The 15307-nt window shown below is 40.9% G+C and overlaps 1 protein-coding gene across 12 annotated transcripts in view; it reads left to right on the top strand.

The window, feature by feature from the left end:
- pcdh15 (protocadherin related 15) overlaps positions 1-15307 on the top strand; it is a 1032943-nt gene that overhangs the window by 820048 nt on the left and 197588 nt on the right. For all 12 annotated transcript variants that reach the window (XR_010005016.1, XM_062977492.1, XM_062977488.1 and 9 more), the window contains one exon: positions 3360-3488. Coding sequence is in view for 11 of the 12 variants with exons in the window: in XM_062977492.1 (XP_062833562.1) it covers positions 3360-3488 (129 nt within the window). In the remaining variant the exon portion in view is untranslated. The remainder of the gene's footprint in view (positions 1-3359; positions 3489-15307) is intronic.

Raw genomic sequence — 15307 nt, 5'->3', positions numbered from 1 at the left:
ATCATAAACAGTTTAAAACAACAATAGTATACATTCACATTCTTGTGGCATCATGTCAGATCATATTGCACTTTGTTTCCATCCATAAACATTATGATGTTTCTTATCACTTCAGCTTAATTTCCTTCACTAAAGACCTGTTTAAACAGGAAGGTTTTTAACTGGTTCTTGAAAGAAGGAAGGGAGGGAGCTGTTTTAATTCTTCTGGGAGGGTGTTACATGGGGTCGGGCAGTCACTGAAAATGCCCTCTCCCTCATCAATGTCAATTGCATTTGCAACAGTGGTGGAAGTGAGAGTCAGGCCTCACCAGAAGATCTTAAAGAGTGGGCTGGTTGTTATGAGGAGATGCGGTCAGATAAGTAAGTTGGACCTGAACCATTTAGGGCTTTAAAGGTCAAAACCAGCACCTTGAATTGGGCTGGGATGCAGATTGTCAGCCAGTACAGGTGCTGTAGCAGAGGGGTTGTCCACTCTCTGGGTCCAGCACCTGTAAATAACCTGTCTAATTGAAGTTTCTGGGCACTCTTCAGGGGCATCCCCACATATGGACCTGAGTCTTCAGGGGGAATGTAATTCTGTCTAACACAGGTTGCCACCCTATACCTTGATCTGCCTTATGACTGACCAGGAGGACCTCTGTCATGTCTGGATTCAATTTCAGTTTGTTCATCCTCATCCAGTCCATTAGAGCTTCCAGTCACTGGTTCAAGGCTTCCTTAGCTTTTGGAGGAAATGAGTAATAGAGTTGGGCGTCATCTGCGTACAGATGCGTACAGATGATTTCACCCAGCTGTTTCATGTAGATGTTAAACAACATAGGGAAAAGTACAGAACCATGCAGGACCCCACAGGACAATGGCCATGGGCTCGAGCAGGCACCCCCTAGTGACAACTTCTGGGTCCATCCCTCCAGGAAGTACCGGAGCCACTGTAAGACTGTGCCTCCGGTCCCATTCCAGCCAGGCGACCCAGAAGAATACAATATTGATAGAACTTTTGTAAAAGTTTCTCAAAAGCATTAATTTCTGGATGTTTTGTTTTTACTTTCTAGAGACATTCCCACTTGTCTACACTAATCTTACGGCCAATATTTTTGGCTCATTTTAGTATGAGTTATTTGATATGTTCATCTTTTGTGTGTAGTTTTTGTAGCAGGGATAGTTGTTTATTTCTTACTTGTAATATTTTGTCCAAATCAGTCTTTTCTTCCTCAAATTCTGTGTGTATGTCCTTTTGATATTGATGGTGCATTTGTGTAAATTCAAACCAGTTTAGGCTGTAGCCTTGTTGGTTTATATTTGTCCTTATTTTTTAGTTGGAGATTGCCTCATGTCTTGAGTAATTCCGCATCTTTATTTAAAAATTAGATAGGTCTGTAATTTTGAACAAATTCTTTGTCTTGATCTTCCTTGGGGATTAAGACAATGTGGGCCTCTTTCTATGTCTTTGGTATTTGATTTGTTTCCAGTACAGAATTCATTATTTTTTGTAATATCGGTGTCATTTCATTTTTCATCATCTTGTAGTATGTTGCCATGTCACCATATGGGCCTGAAAATTTATCTCTTTTAAAATTCTTGATAGCCTCATCATTTTCCTGTATTGTAATTGATCCATTCAATCATTCTTGTTTCGCTTCAGAGAGGGTTGATAACTTTTGATTTTTTTGTGTATTCTACTTCTTCTGTTGGATTTTCTTCATTTTTGTATAGATACTGATAAAAAATTTAAGATGTTGTTTTGAGATAAAAAATATATTAATCAAGTTCTATAGAAAGATAAAGTTAGAAAACTCTGAAGTTTGAACCTTGTGCACCCACTTTTACTATCACTGTTTTGACTTCTGCTATTATAGCCTATTGAGAAAAAAAGCCTAATAAGATGTTATGGGAAGGAACAAGAGTAGCCAGGATTTCTGGACACCCACCTCCCAATTCCTTTATTGGATCAGACTCACATGTAAACCATAGGTCAACTTTGAGTTCAATGAAAGCTCAGGTGTTCCAGAAATAATGAATGAGCAATCTACCCTGAGTCAGCAATTTGTACATTGCTATGGTTAACTTAACATTATGAAAGGAAATTTCCTAATACACACAGTCAGATGCTACTATTTCTAGAAAATTCCTTGCTTAGTATATAGCATATATAGGCACTATACAGAACAAGACATGTCATTTCCAGCTTTTTTCCAAAAGATCAGCTACAGAATGCTGAGATATAAGTTTGATGAAATTCAATTGCTTCAGATCTTTTGGTCCACATAGAAAATGTTTGCTAACTGGTTGCATTATGTATTGGATTTTTAATAATTTGCCCTGCATCATGTTTCTTGTAACTAAAGTAGATTGTAAATGGTCTTGATAAGAACTCTGTTTAAAGTGGCAATTCATAGCCTTTTGGGATCTGGTAAAAGAAAACGATGATTTTGAAACATATATTGAAAATCTTATGTGGCATTAGAAGCTGAAAAGGCAAGTTAAGGACCTTCCTCAAATAAAGAAAGAGAATCAGATATATAACAAAATCTATTAGAATACACCCTTTGTTTAACAACACTCGGATTTACGTGTGCAAATAAAGAAATAATGTTTCAGTGTTGTACTATTGTGTGTTTTTAGTTTATATGTTATTAATCTTGTGTGCTACTTTAAGTGCCCGTTTGGAGGGGAAAATGGAATAGAAATATAAAATGGGATTCTCTTATATTGTGATCTTCTACCCCTCTGTTTGAGAGTAAACTCTAGTAAATGCCATGAGGTTTACTTCTAAGTAGACATATATAGCAAATCTGTGCTCATTGTAATAATTACATTATTATTTTTCACTTGCCTATTTGTTGAGAACTAATTGTAATGTATTTTGCAATGATATCTTCCAACCTGTTTTGTCTTCTGTTCCCCCTCGATGGAGCCCACTATACATTGAGCTGTGCGTATATGTGTGGACATAAAACAACATAGGGTAGATAGAACATTGAGGACAAAATTAAGGAGAAACTATTGTATTGTCCTGTATCAGCTTTGGGGTACCCAATGGTAGACAGACTGGTTCTCTGACTAAGTATACAATATTGCTAGTTTGTACAACATAATCTTGTCAGAAATACAGAATAGTTTTCAAAAGAGATAACACAGGAACATCATAGGCAACTGAAGTTTGCATATAACCAAGAATTCCAAAAGTTAATGCCAATCTATAGAATTAACATTTGGAGGAGGGGGGGGGTGGAGTACCTGAGAGATCTGTGGGTGCACAAAATGTCCCTGGAGACTTCAAGTAGCCCACAGGCTGCACCTTGCCCACCTTGGTATATGATACAACATCTAAATAATTGTATTTATTCCTTTTCTTACAGACATCAACTGCTACAGTAAATGTGGTTGTAACCGATGTAAATGATAATGGTCCAGTCTTTGACCATTTTCTTCCTAAGAACCTCACAGTACAAGAAGAAGAAGCCAATGCATTTGTTGGTCAAGTGAGGGTAAGTTACAGTATACTGAAGTTGCATATAATGAATGGGCAGGTTATCTTCTTGGTGTTTAAGGCTGCAAAGAGTATGCTTGTCTAGTGAACATGAACAAGCAGATGCTGTGTAGTCAACTTCAGATGTGGCAGTGTTCATGGCAAACAAAAAAGGGAAACGACATCTGAAATACATATTCAGTCTTTGTATTTTCCTTGTGGAAAGATGCAGCTTGGGATATGCATATGTCATTTGGGGTATGCATATCTTTCTAACTTTCTAACAGGTCAGGTGCAAGTCCCAGTTTTCATGCTACCAAAGACATATGCAGCAAGAAAAAGAATGAGATTACATATTTAACCGAATTTTCAGTAAAGATAGTAGGAAATATGGAAGACTGCAGGTGGATTGACAATCAGGGAAGAATTTGTGTTTGGAAAATCTGAACAAGGCTTTTAATATCAGGGTATCTTCAGGTTTTTATAGCTGGTTGCCATAAGTTGGAACTGACTGAATGGTATGTAAAAACCAAAAACATTGCTTGAAAGAGGAACAAAGTTGTGTGATAGTACTGTTTGAGCCAGTGTGATAGGAGGCAGCATGACATAGTGGCCGGAGTGTTGGAGGATGCAACTATACAGCAGAATAAATGCAGTTTATTACCTTTTTAATTGCCATGGCTCAATGCTGTGGAATCATTGGAGTTGTCATTTGGTGATGCACCACCTTTATTTAGCAGAGAAGGCTAAAGACCTTGTAAAACATAATTTCTGATTCCATAGCACTGATCCATGCCAGTTAGTGGTGTTAAACTGCCTTAATTCTACAGTGTAGATTCAATCAATGACTCTGTTAGATTGGGGATCACAGCTTTACACAACTCTACACGGCTATGGAAACCCATTAGATGAGCTTTGGTAAGTCCTGTCCTTTCATCCTCAGAGGAAAGTAATGGCAAATATCTGAATTAATCTTGACAAGAAAATCAGACTATAGTGCCATTTCAAGTTGGATAGTGACAGCAGTAACAATTACAAAAACAACAATAACAACTCTTTTAACAGGATTAAATCATATCATTTTAGAATGACACTATTCCTCTTTTAATATATTTGTGTTCTATTTTTCTCCTGCCAGTATATCATCTCCAAAACAAAATTCATTTTTTCTTTGCTTAGAAAATGGAACAGAATATGCCACTGATCTGACACATGTCTATCTATTTTTGTAATATCTTGCTTTCATCTGGAACAAGACAGATCTTAATGGTTTTTTGAAGGGTAGAATAAGTTTTAGCAGGATTTCATACTCAGCCAATTTAAATTAGTGACATGCCGTCACATAAATGGCAAGCTTGGCACTAAACAAATTTAGTTTGGATCCACATAAATTAAAATAAGCTACAATCAATACGCATCACTGCCTTAGTTACAATTCAAGTATAACTAACTATATCAGTTGCTCTAGAGTTATAATTTGAAATAGGGAGTAACCATATTTGCATAACTCAAGTAACCTGAAAAAGCTACATGATATTGTCAAAAAGAGTCTGAAACAAACTTCTTGTCTACAGATGATCCATTGCCTTAGGTCAAAATTACCAGATAAAACCAGGAGTCATACCCATAGCCCCCATTTTCAACTTCTACATATTTAGGAGGTTATGCTGTTTTTCCTGGGATGGATTTATGACCCCCCCCCCCCCAAAAAAGGTTTAGATTTGCATGTGTGGGTTCTATATTATATTTACATACAAACCCTGCACTTTGATGAATTGTTTTGTTCTAATTTGTAAACATAGGAATGAATTTTGTTTCAATTAAATTAATAAAGACACTGTGGAAACAAAATACAAATTAAGGGTCATATAATTAGCAACAGAAATTGATTGATAAAGAAGAAGAATTCATCATTTATTCACTAGTTGTGTGGGAAAAGAGGTAATAAAGAGGGTCTGTGAGAAATAGCATTTCAGTGCAATTGCTGTAGTTCCGAAAATTCTTAAGAGTACGTTGTATTTGATAGGACTGATATATTAAATAAATAAATAAATAAATAGCTAAGTATCCCTTTGAAGAAACATATTGCCACACCCAGAAATTCAAGAATGCCAATGTTAGGAAATGACATCATGACAAGATTGTAAAAAGTGAGTGAACAGAGATTGGGAATACCACAGATAGGATTGAGTGTGGAAGCAAAACAAGATTTTACTGTTAGGCTAACATCTAATATACAAATGTGGATTCAAAGGCATTCATCTCCCCTATTGTCTGTTCTAGTTAATGGCATAAAAAAGTCAGAAAAAGAAAACTATAATTTTTGAATGCAGTTACAGATGTATGAACCTAAACTTACAAATTCATAATTGATTTGTGTTCATAATTCCTACACATTCAGTAATAGGACATAGTCAGGACAGCTGACTATCCCCTTTAATGGGCAACCTCAATCAGTCAACTCTCCAGGGGGAAGAGGGTTTCCATGGGCAGGGTCTCATTGAGGTGGTTTTGGGGAGAAGGAAGAACGGTCACTTTCGACCCAGGGAGAAGCGCAACAGAGTTTTTGCGACCCTGGAGAGGAATAGGTGTGGTAGTCTTCAGGACAGACCTCCCAGCCTTAAGGTCCTGCTTTTGAACACCAGATCCGTCAACGGTAAAACAGCTGTTATCCAGGATTTGATCCGGGATGAGGGGGCGGATCTGGCATGCATCACCGAGATGTGGTTGGACGAGCAGGGTGGTGTGAATCTCACCCAGCTGTGCCCACCAGGTTTCGGGGTGCATCAGCAGGCCAGGGCTGGGGGGCGGGGAGGAGGAGTCGCGGTGATCTTTCGGCAGTCCATCGCCCTGATCAGATGCGCCGTGCCGCAGTCTTCGAGGTTTGAGGGTGTCTTCCTGAAGGTGGGAGCCCGAGACAGCTTGGGGATTCTGCTGGTGTACCGTCCACCCCGCGACCCAGCAGTCTCTCTGTCCGAGCTAGCAGAAGTGGTCTCCAATTCGGCCCTGGTCTCCCAACAACTCATAGTTTTGGGGGACTTTAACATTCATGCCGAGACCACTTTGACAGGTGCAGCTCAGGATTTCATGGTTGCCATGACGACCATGGGGCTGACTCAAGTTATATCTGGGCCCACACATCAGGCGGGACACACGTTGGACCTGGTTTTTATTGTGGACGGTGGGACAGTCAGAGTGGAAGAGCAAAATATTTTTCCATTGTCATGGTCTGACCATCATCTGATCTGTTTAAGTTTCGCCGTGGCTTCTAACCTCCGCAGGGGTGGTGGACCCATTAAGATGGTCCGCCCCAGGAGGCTGATGGATCCGGATGGACTTCTGAGGTCTCTTGGGGATCTTCCTGTTCTGGAGACTGGCGATCCTGTTGATGTCCTGGCTGATCGTTATAACAGCGAGTTGGCAAGGGCACTTGACACGATCGCTCCCTTTCGCTGCGTAGAGTCACGTCAACTCCTTGGTTCACTGAGGAGTTGGCCGTGATGAAGCGTGCGAGGAGGGGACTAGAGTGCATCTGGAGGAAATCTCAGGATGTGTCTGACCAAGCACGGGCTAAAGCCGCTATTAAGGCTTACTCCGTGGCTCTGCAAGCAGCCAGGAAAGCTTTCACGACTGCCCGCATATCGTCTGCAGCCAACAGGCAATCGGAGTTGTTCCGAGTTGTTGGGGAGCTCCTGCGGCCTCCTGAGACCCAGGGGCTTCCTGATGACTTGGCAACTCAGTGCAGCGATTTCGCGCATCATTTTGCAGGCAAAGTTGCTTAGATACGTTGTGAGTTGGACTCCAGCTTAACTGTGGTTCCAGCGGAGGTAACCGAGGTACCTGTCTGTTCGTTCTTATGGGATTCTTTCCGGCTTGTCCTTCCTGATGACGTGGAGGGCATTCTTGGGTCTGTGAGGGCGACCACTTACGCTCTGGATCCGTGTCCTTCTTGGCTGGTTAAGCTGGCCAAAGATGGGTTGTTGGTTTGGTTTGTGGCTGTTATAAATGCCTCCCTGGTCCAGGGGTCAGTTCCATCCTCCTTTAAGCAGGCGGTGGTAAAACCGCTATTAAAAAAGACCTCCTTAGACCCATCTGTATGTAGCAGCTACAGACCAATTTCCAACTTCCCATTTTTGGGCAAGGTTCTGGAGCGGGTGGTTGCCACGCAGCTCCAGGAGTTCCTCGATGACACTGATTTTCTGGACCGCTCGCAGTCTGGTTTCAGGCCTGGGCACAGCACCGAGACGGCTTTGGTCGCCTTGGTGGATGACCTCCGCAGGGAGCTGGACAGGGGGAGTGTGACCCTGCTGGTTCTCCTGGACATCTCAGCAGCTTTCGATACCATCGACCATGGTATCCTTCTGGGGAGGCTCTCTGGGATGGGGCTCGGTGGCACGGTTCTGCAGTGGCTCCAGTCCTTCCTGGAGGGCCGTTCCCAGATGGTGAAGCTGGGGGACACTTGCTCGGACCCCTGGCCTTTGACCTGTGGGGTCCCACAAGGGTCTATCTTATCCCCCATGCTATTTAACATCTACATGAAACCGCTGGGAGAGGTCATCCGGAGTTTTGGAGGGCGTTGCCATCTCTACGCGGATGACACGCAAATCCACTACTCGTTTCCATCTGATTCCAAGGAAGCCCCTCGGATGCTGAACCAGTGCCTGGTCGCTGTGGCGGACTGGATGAGGAGGAACAAGCTGAGGATCAATCCTGACAAGACAGAGGCTCTCCTGGTCAGTCGCTCGTCTGATCGGGGTATTGGGTGGCAACCTGTGCTGGACGGGGTTGCACTCCCTCTGAAATCACAGGTCCGCAGTTTGGGGGTCCTCCTGGATTCAGCGTTGACGCTTGAGGCTCAGGTGTCGGCGGTGGCCGGGAGGGCTTTCGCACAACTCAAACTTGTGCGCCAACTGCGACCATACCTCGTGAAGTCTGACTTGACCACGGTGGTCCATGCCCTAGTTACCTCTAGACTGGACTACTGTAATGCGCTCTACGTGGGGCTTCCCTTGAAGACGGCTCGGAAATTACAACTGGTCCAACGCTCGGCTGCCAGATTAATAACAGGGGCGAGTTACAGGGAGAGATCTACTCCCCTGTTTAAGGAGCTCCACTGGCTGCCGTTCATTTTCCAATCCCAATTCAAGGTGCAGACCATCATTTATAAAGCCCTAAACGGTTTGGGACCCACCTACCTTCGTGACCGTATCTCCTACCATAAACCTGCCCGATCTCTTCGATCATCAGGGGAGGCCCTCCTGTCACCACTGCCTGTATCCCAGACCCGCCTGGTGGGAACAAGGGAGAGGGCCTTTTCTGCTGTGGCCCCCCGTTTATGGAACTCACTGCCCATCGAAATTAGGCAAGCCCCCACTCTTTTAGCCTTCAGGAAAGATTTAAAAACCTGGCTTTTCCGATGTGCTTTCGGAGAGTAACTATTACACACTTCTTTTGTTACTCCCCCAACTTCTATCCTCTAGATTGTTTTTTATCTTATGTCCCTGTTCTCCGTGATTGTATTCTTATCCTTTTCTCACCCCAAGTTTTAACTAAGTGTCTCATGCGGCCCGCCCTGTGATATATATATATATATATATATATATATATATATATATATATATATATATTGTGTTGCATTGTACATGATTTTATTGTATTGTTTAATTGTATTATGATATGTTGTTTTATATTTTGCTATATTGTACTGTTCTGGGCATGGCCCCATGTAAGCCGCCCCGAGTCCCCGTTGGGGAGATGGTGGCGGGGTATAAATAAAGTTTTATTATTATTATTATTTTATTAATGTTAGGAATACATAGGAATGTAATAGTCCCCTAGTTCTGGCTTACCTGGCAGAATCCTTTGCAAGCAACAGGATGCTGTTCTCTTATGGATCAGGATGCAGCAGACTGATGTTCCCACCACCTTCCATCATTGATTTCTGTTGGAACAGTCAGAAGAAGGGAACCCTTGTTGCAATTCCTCCTCACAACAGAAATCATTGGCGGGATTGGAGGTGGAATGCCAGGGCCCTTCTACACAGACAACTAATGGTATGCCTTATTTGACATCCTAGATGCCAGAATGGACCCACATGGTGTCTGGACTGGCACTCCCTCAACCACCTTGGAGGTGGGAGAGCTCCTACTGGCTAGCTGCACCAAACACAATGGTAAAATTCAAATAAAAACAAATCAAGGTGTGCACATACAGTGAAACAGAATTTAAAACCACATCAATACAAGTATCAAGAGAACACATCCACACAGAACCTACTTCAATCAACAACAACCTACTTCAGCCAAGGGAGAACATTCTTCTATATAAAGCATTGCAGAAATTCCTCACCAGATAAGGAGTAACTCAAAGAGTGACAGGATGGAGAAATGGGATTTCCTCTAATATTTTAAAATCAGCATAAGTTCATGAGGATGAATAGAATAAAACTCCTAAGGAAGTATGTGGGCATGAGAAGCAAGGCCAGAGTCAGCCATAGCTATTTAGTTTCTAAGTTTTCTCAATATACCTCATATTAAATACAGTATTAGGAAGTCACGGAGAGTGTTAATAGCCTATGAAGCAATAGAATTCACAGCTGGAACCCTTCTAGGCAATGGCATAGGAGAAACCACCTGCTGGGAATAGGAGAATGCAAAGCAGATGAAAAGAACAGAAACTAGAAAGGACAAGTCTTAAAGTGTCGTGAATGCATTTCAGATCCTTTCAACTGCACACTTTAGAAATTGGAGTTGTACCAGGTCCCCCACTGTTCTTTTAGTTTTATCATTGGGATATCCCAAAGTCAACTTTTGAATGCAGTCCCTTTTTGTTTTGCTTGATAGAAGACCACTGTGAAGCATAAAGATTTGAGAGTTCAAATGCATGACAGCGAAGTTCAGACATATCAAACCACTTGTCATATAGCTATTGACTTCTCTTTGTGTGGAATATTGAAATATTTTGATCCATAAATTAGATCTGAAATATCTTGCAGGATCATATCTGATGTTTACAACTTGCACATTTTCGGAAAGTATCAGTGCGGCTCATACAATTCCCTTGTCTCCTATGTATTGCGTATAGCAAAAAAGACATGCTGATATAAAAAAGGGTCTCATTACTTACAAAGTTCTGTTGATATGGACTTCTCCTTTTCTCCTTTTCATCAATTCAATTTCCTCTTTTTGTATTTAACTATTTCTGACCAATCACTTTAACACCCTAATACAAGTCAGTCAGTGCCAGCATGATCTAGATGGTGTCCATAATGAAAATCAGTGTTGTAATGCAATCCAAGCTACTACCTGGATCCACTATAATTCAGAATTTGTCCCCCAGGAACAGCAGGGAGGATAGATATCTTGAGGTGGTTAACATCATTGGGCACCTTGTGAACTTACTATACCCTGAGTTATCACTATCAGACACCACACTCTTAGGGACTCTAATACTGAGGGTTCTTTTGGTTGGCCTGCCTTAGTTCTGGAACCCAACTCAGCACTTCCAGGCTTCCTGCAATGGTGAGTGGCCTAAGCTGAAGCTCAGATCAGATAATGCACTGATGTTTCCTTCCTATTTGTTTTGTAAGAAAATGAAATAAGTTCCAAATGATCTTTGGCTACTGGACCCAAATAGCTCCAGGAAGACATTGTAAACATACTCACTTTCTGACTTTTTGTCCTAGTACAGCTACTTAATGAAACACCTACATGGCTTCGTAGGTCTGGATTAATCCTGTTGTCCCTCCCCCACTCCTCCTCTTGAAAAAAATCCAACTCTTTTGGATTTAAGGTTGCAAGGGTTAGACTAGAATATTGAGGGAAATATGAAATATCTGATTACCATATATAGTCGAGTATAAGTCAACCTTAATATAAGCCGTGGCACCTAATTTTACCACAAAAAAACCTGGGGAAACCTATTGACTTGAGTACAAGCCAAGGGTGGGAAATGCAGCAGCTACTGGTAAATTTCAAAATGAAAATAGATCCCAATGAAATTATATTGAGGCATCAGTAGGTTAAAGGTTTTTCAATATTTACTGTATTTCAAAGAAAAACGGTAAACTAGCTCTGTAAGTGCAAAAGTAGGGTCAACAAAAACAATATGGTATTAACAATATAATAATAATAATAATAATAATAATAATAATAATAATAATAATAACAACAACAACTTCATTTGTACCCTGTCCTAATTCCCCATGAGGACTCAGGCCAGCTTCCAACATAGTAACAGGCAAACATTCAATGCCTACATAAACAATGCAGAGCTAGATATAGATCTATAATTATATATACTAATTTCACATATGCATTTTCCCCTGAAATGTTTGCAAATCCTCTTTATATATGTGCATTTCCCTCAAGCAATATTTGGAAGCTCTATATATTTATGTTTATATTTATCTAGAAATCTCTATATGTGTTTGTGTGTGTGCATTTCCCCTCCAATATTTGTAAGCCCTACATATCTATATTCATATATATCTATCTAGACATCTCTCTATATATAGATAATTATATCTGTATAGGATTTGCAAAGACTTGCAAACATATGAGGCAAAAATTCACATATAAAATAATGTATACACATAGATACAGATATATGTATAATGTATATAGATAAAAAGGTAAAGGTTTTCCCCTGACATTAAGTCCAGTCATGTCTGACACTGGGGGTTGGTGCTCATCTCCATTTCTAAGCCGAAGAGCCGGCGTTGTCCATAGACACCTCCAAGGTCATGTGGCCAGCATGACTGCCTGGATCGCCGTTACCTTCCCCCCGGAGCGGTACCTATTGACCTACTCACTTTGGCATCTTTTCGAACTGCTAGGTTGGCAGAAGCTGGAGCTAACTGCGGGCGCTCACTCCGCTCCCGGGATTTGAACCTGCGACCTTTCGGTCTGCAAGTTCAGCAGCTCAGTGCTTTAACACAGTTTGCCACCGGGGCTCCAATGTATATAGATAGATAGATACAAATATAATGGTCCATAAGGACTGCAAAGGCTTGCAGGGGGAAATGCCTATATATCTGTAGCAGAGATTAACAAATATGTCAGGGGGAAATGCTTTTATAAGATTAATGGGTGTGTATATATACACACACTCTTCTTCCTGAGTTGTAAGGGCTTCTTTCCCTTTTCAAAATATTCCCTTGGTTAAGAGCGAGGGAGGCTTTGGAAAAGAAAACACTGATGAAGGAGGGTAAGATGAGAGATAAATAGATCACATATTGCAAACAACAGCCTCCAGGCTCCGCTGCCGGCTTGACCTTGACCCGATTATAAGCCGGGGGAGGCTTTTTCAGCTCATAAATAAGAGCTGAAAAACACAGCTTATCTTTGAGTATATACGGTAATCTGTTTTCCTTAAATTATTCCTCAGAGATAATACTTTCTCAAGCAAACTTAAAACATTCCCTTTTACTTTCCAGTGAACACTAAAAAAATGAAGCATGTTAAATAGAACATACTTAGATATGGAAGTTAATGTGCTAAGACAAACACATTTATTTCATTAGCTTTAGGAACACTGTGCTTTTAAAAAGTGCTCAGTACGGCATCTAATTCATCCATAAATCTGTTGTTGTACTACCCATATTGAAGAAACATTCTTAGACCTGAAATTTCTCATATATATTTTTTTCCTTTTCCACCCATATGTATAGCCATTTTCTTTTCCTGATGACTTATAAGAAAATACCACACAGTCTTCCACCTTACGTTATTTCTGTTAAGTAGGCGTATCTCCCCCAAGGGCCATTTCACACTATAAGGGAGCCACATGATTTACTGGGGGAGCAGACTTCAAGCAAGGTCCATCTTCTCCAGGGTAGTGCAGTAGTGTGTGGTAGAGGGTCATTTCATCTGGGTAGTGATGTCTTCTTTCCAGGGGCCTATGTCCTCTGGTGCAATCCTGGGGAAGGCACAAACAACAAACCAATGAGTTTGAACTTGTCTTGAGCTCATTGACCGATGGACCTAACTGGAGTTGCCTGGATGGGGGAGCTTCATTCCAGTCAAGGGGGAGGGATATATGGGCCTGCTTATGCACTAATTGTGGCAGTTGCCTTCTAGCATCATCACATTCATCCATGCTTTAACTTGATTGTTCTCATTTTGTAACTTGGAAGTTTGCAATTATATTTGGTTTGCCATTGTCGCAACTTATAAGGAATAATTGCCATGGGTCCTGGATCCCAGACAATGATTACAAATTTCCCCTTGGCATTTGTAGCATAGGAAAGCTCCCATATAGAGCTCGAGGTGTGTGGTATAACTGGGTATTGCCTGGCTCAATATCCCCTTCTGCTATGGAAAAAATATGCCTGAGGCAACTACCCATATGGTTCCTTTTTCTGTCATCCCAAGGGTTCCCAAAGCAGGCTGAAATATTGAGCTCATTGATCACTATGTGGGAGTTAGGTACCTTCTACACTTAGTTAAAACCCAAAAGGAAGTGGGTTTGCTTCTTTCCTGAGTTTCACTCCCCACCCTCCCACAACCCCAGGTTTTCCTTCAGAGGGGATGGCTAGATGTCAGGGTGGCATATAACCCTCCATCCCTCCCCCAACTTACCTGAGGGGGCCTGCTGGCAACAAATGCTCCTCCTTAGAGTCCTCCTGATACTTGAAAATGACATGTCAGGAGGTGGGGGGAGTAAAATCCCTCCTGCCCCCACCTCCTGATATGTCATTTGCAAGCATCAGGCTGTGCAGAGGGACCTGCGTTGTTGTCTAAATAAACTGCATGTCTTTAGAAAATGACAATATGTTCCTTAGTATTACTTCCTCGGTGAGGATGATCCATTACACTACATCTTATCATAGAATCATAGAATAGTAGAGTTGGAAGAGACCTCATGGGCCATCTAGTCCAACCCCCCTGCTTCATCATACCACAGTGAGAGGGAGGGGGAGACTAGAATATATAATTTTTAAACTAGCCTGCAATATTATTGATAATTACACTATGCAACGTTATTTTTGTTCCTGGGTTATAAATGTCATTTTCTAATTGGGTCTATCATAAAAACATGGGAAAAGAGTATTAAACTGCAAAAACTGTTTTTGCGGGACATCCTGCAGCACATTTTGCTATAGTTTTTCAATGAATATCTCATCAAATCTCAATCAGTTCAACATAGTTTTTGGCAACCAGAAAAATGAAGTTTCTAGAGTATAACAACTACTTTTAGTAGTACCACACAATTAAACACAATTAAATTTCTTTCAAATTTTGTTACATAGTCATAAATGCTGAAATATTTTCGTTTTTGCTTCATATAATGGGGCATCATGGAGAATGTAAACAATCTATATTATTCTGTAGTGAATTGTTTCCTTTATTATGAGCATATTAATAAGTTGTCCATGGGGAATTGGCTCCCTTTTTGTGTATGTTTAAACTTTATAATGCATCTCTAACAAAGGCAGTCTACACTACAAACTGTAAGTGCCAAGTTGACAAAAGTTCAGGCAAACAAACTTTACTCAAAACCCAATTAAATTATTGTCTTTTCAAAAATACAAGCAGGTATTTACAATCTGTTATTTTTATTTATGTATGTAAGATTTTGAAAGAGGTCAGGGGTTCATTGGACCAAGATCTGCCACAAGCAGCATACATTTTTGAGTGTGTTGTGTAAAAAGATAGAAGGGGAAATGGAAATCCTCCCAGGTAGAGCTCAATACAAAACAATTCACATATTCAGTGCTAAAATCTATCTTGTTTTGCACTTGTTAGAAACAGCCAGACATCCAAGTATGTATTTGTGAGCATATTTACAGAAATGTGATGAATACATATTACTACTTTAAACTTTTCATTACATCTG

This window comes from Anolis carolinensis, chromosome 3 (assembly GCF_035594765.1).
Source record: "Anolis carolinensis isolate JA03-04 chromosome 3, rAnoCar3.1.pri, whole genome shotgun sequence".
Lineage (NCBI taxonomy): Eukaryota > Metazoa > Chordata > Lepidosauria > Squamata > Dactyloidae > Anolis > Anolis carolinensis.
The sequence above is the reverse complement of the archived record's forward strand: the minus strand, read 5'-3'. Positions and strand labels throughout refer to the sequence as shown.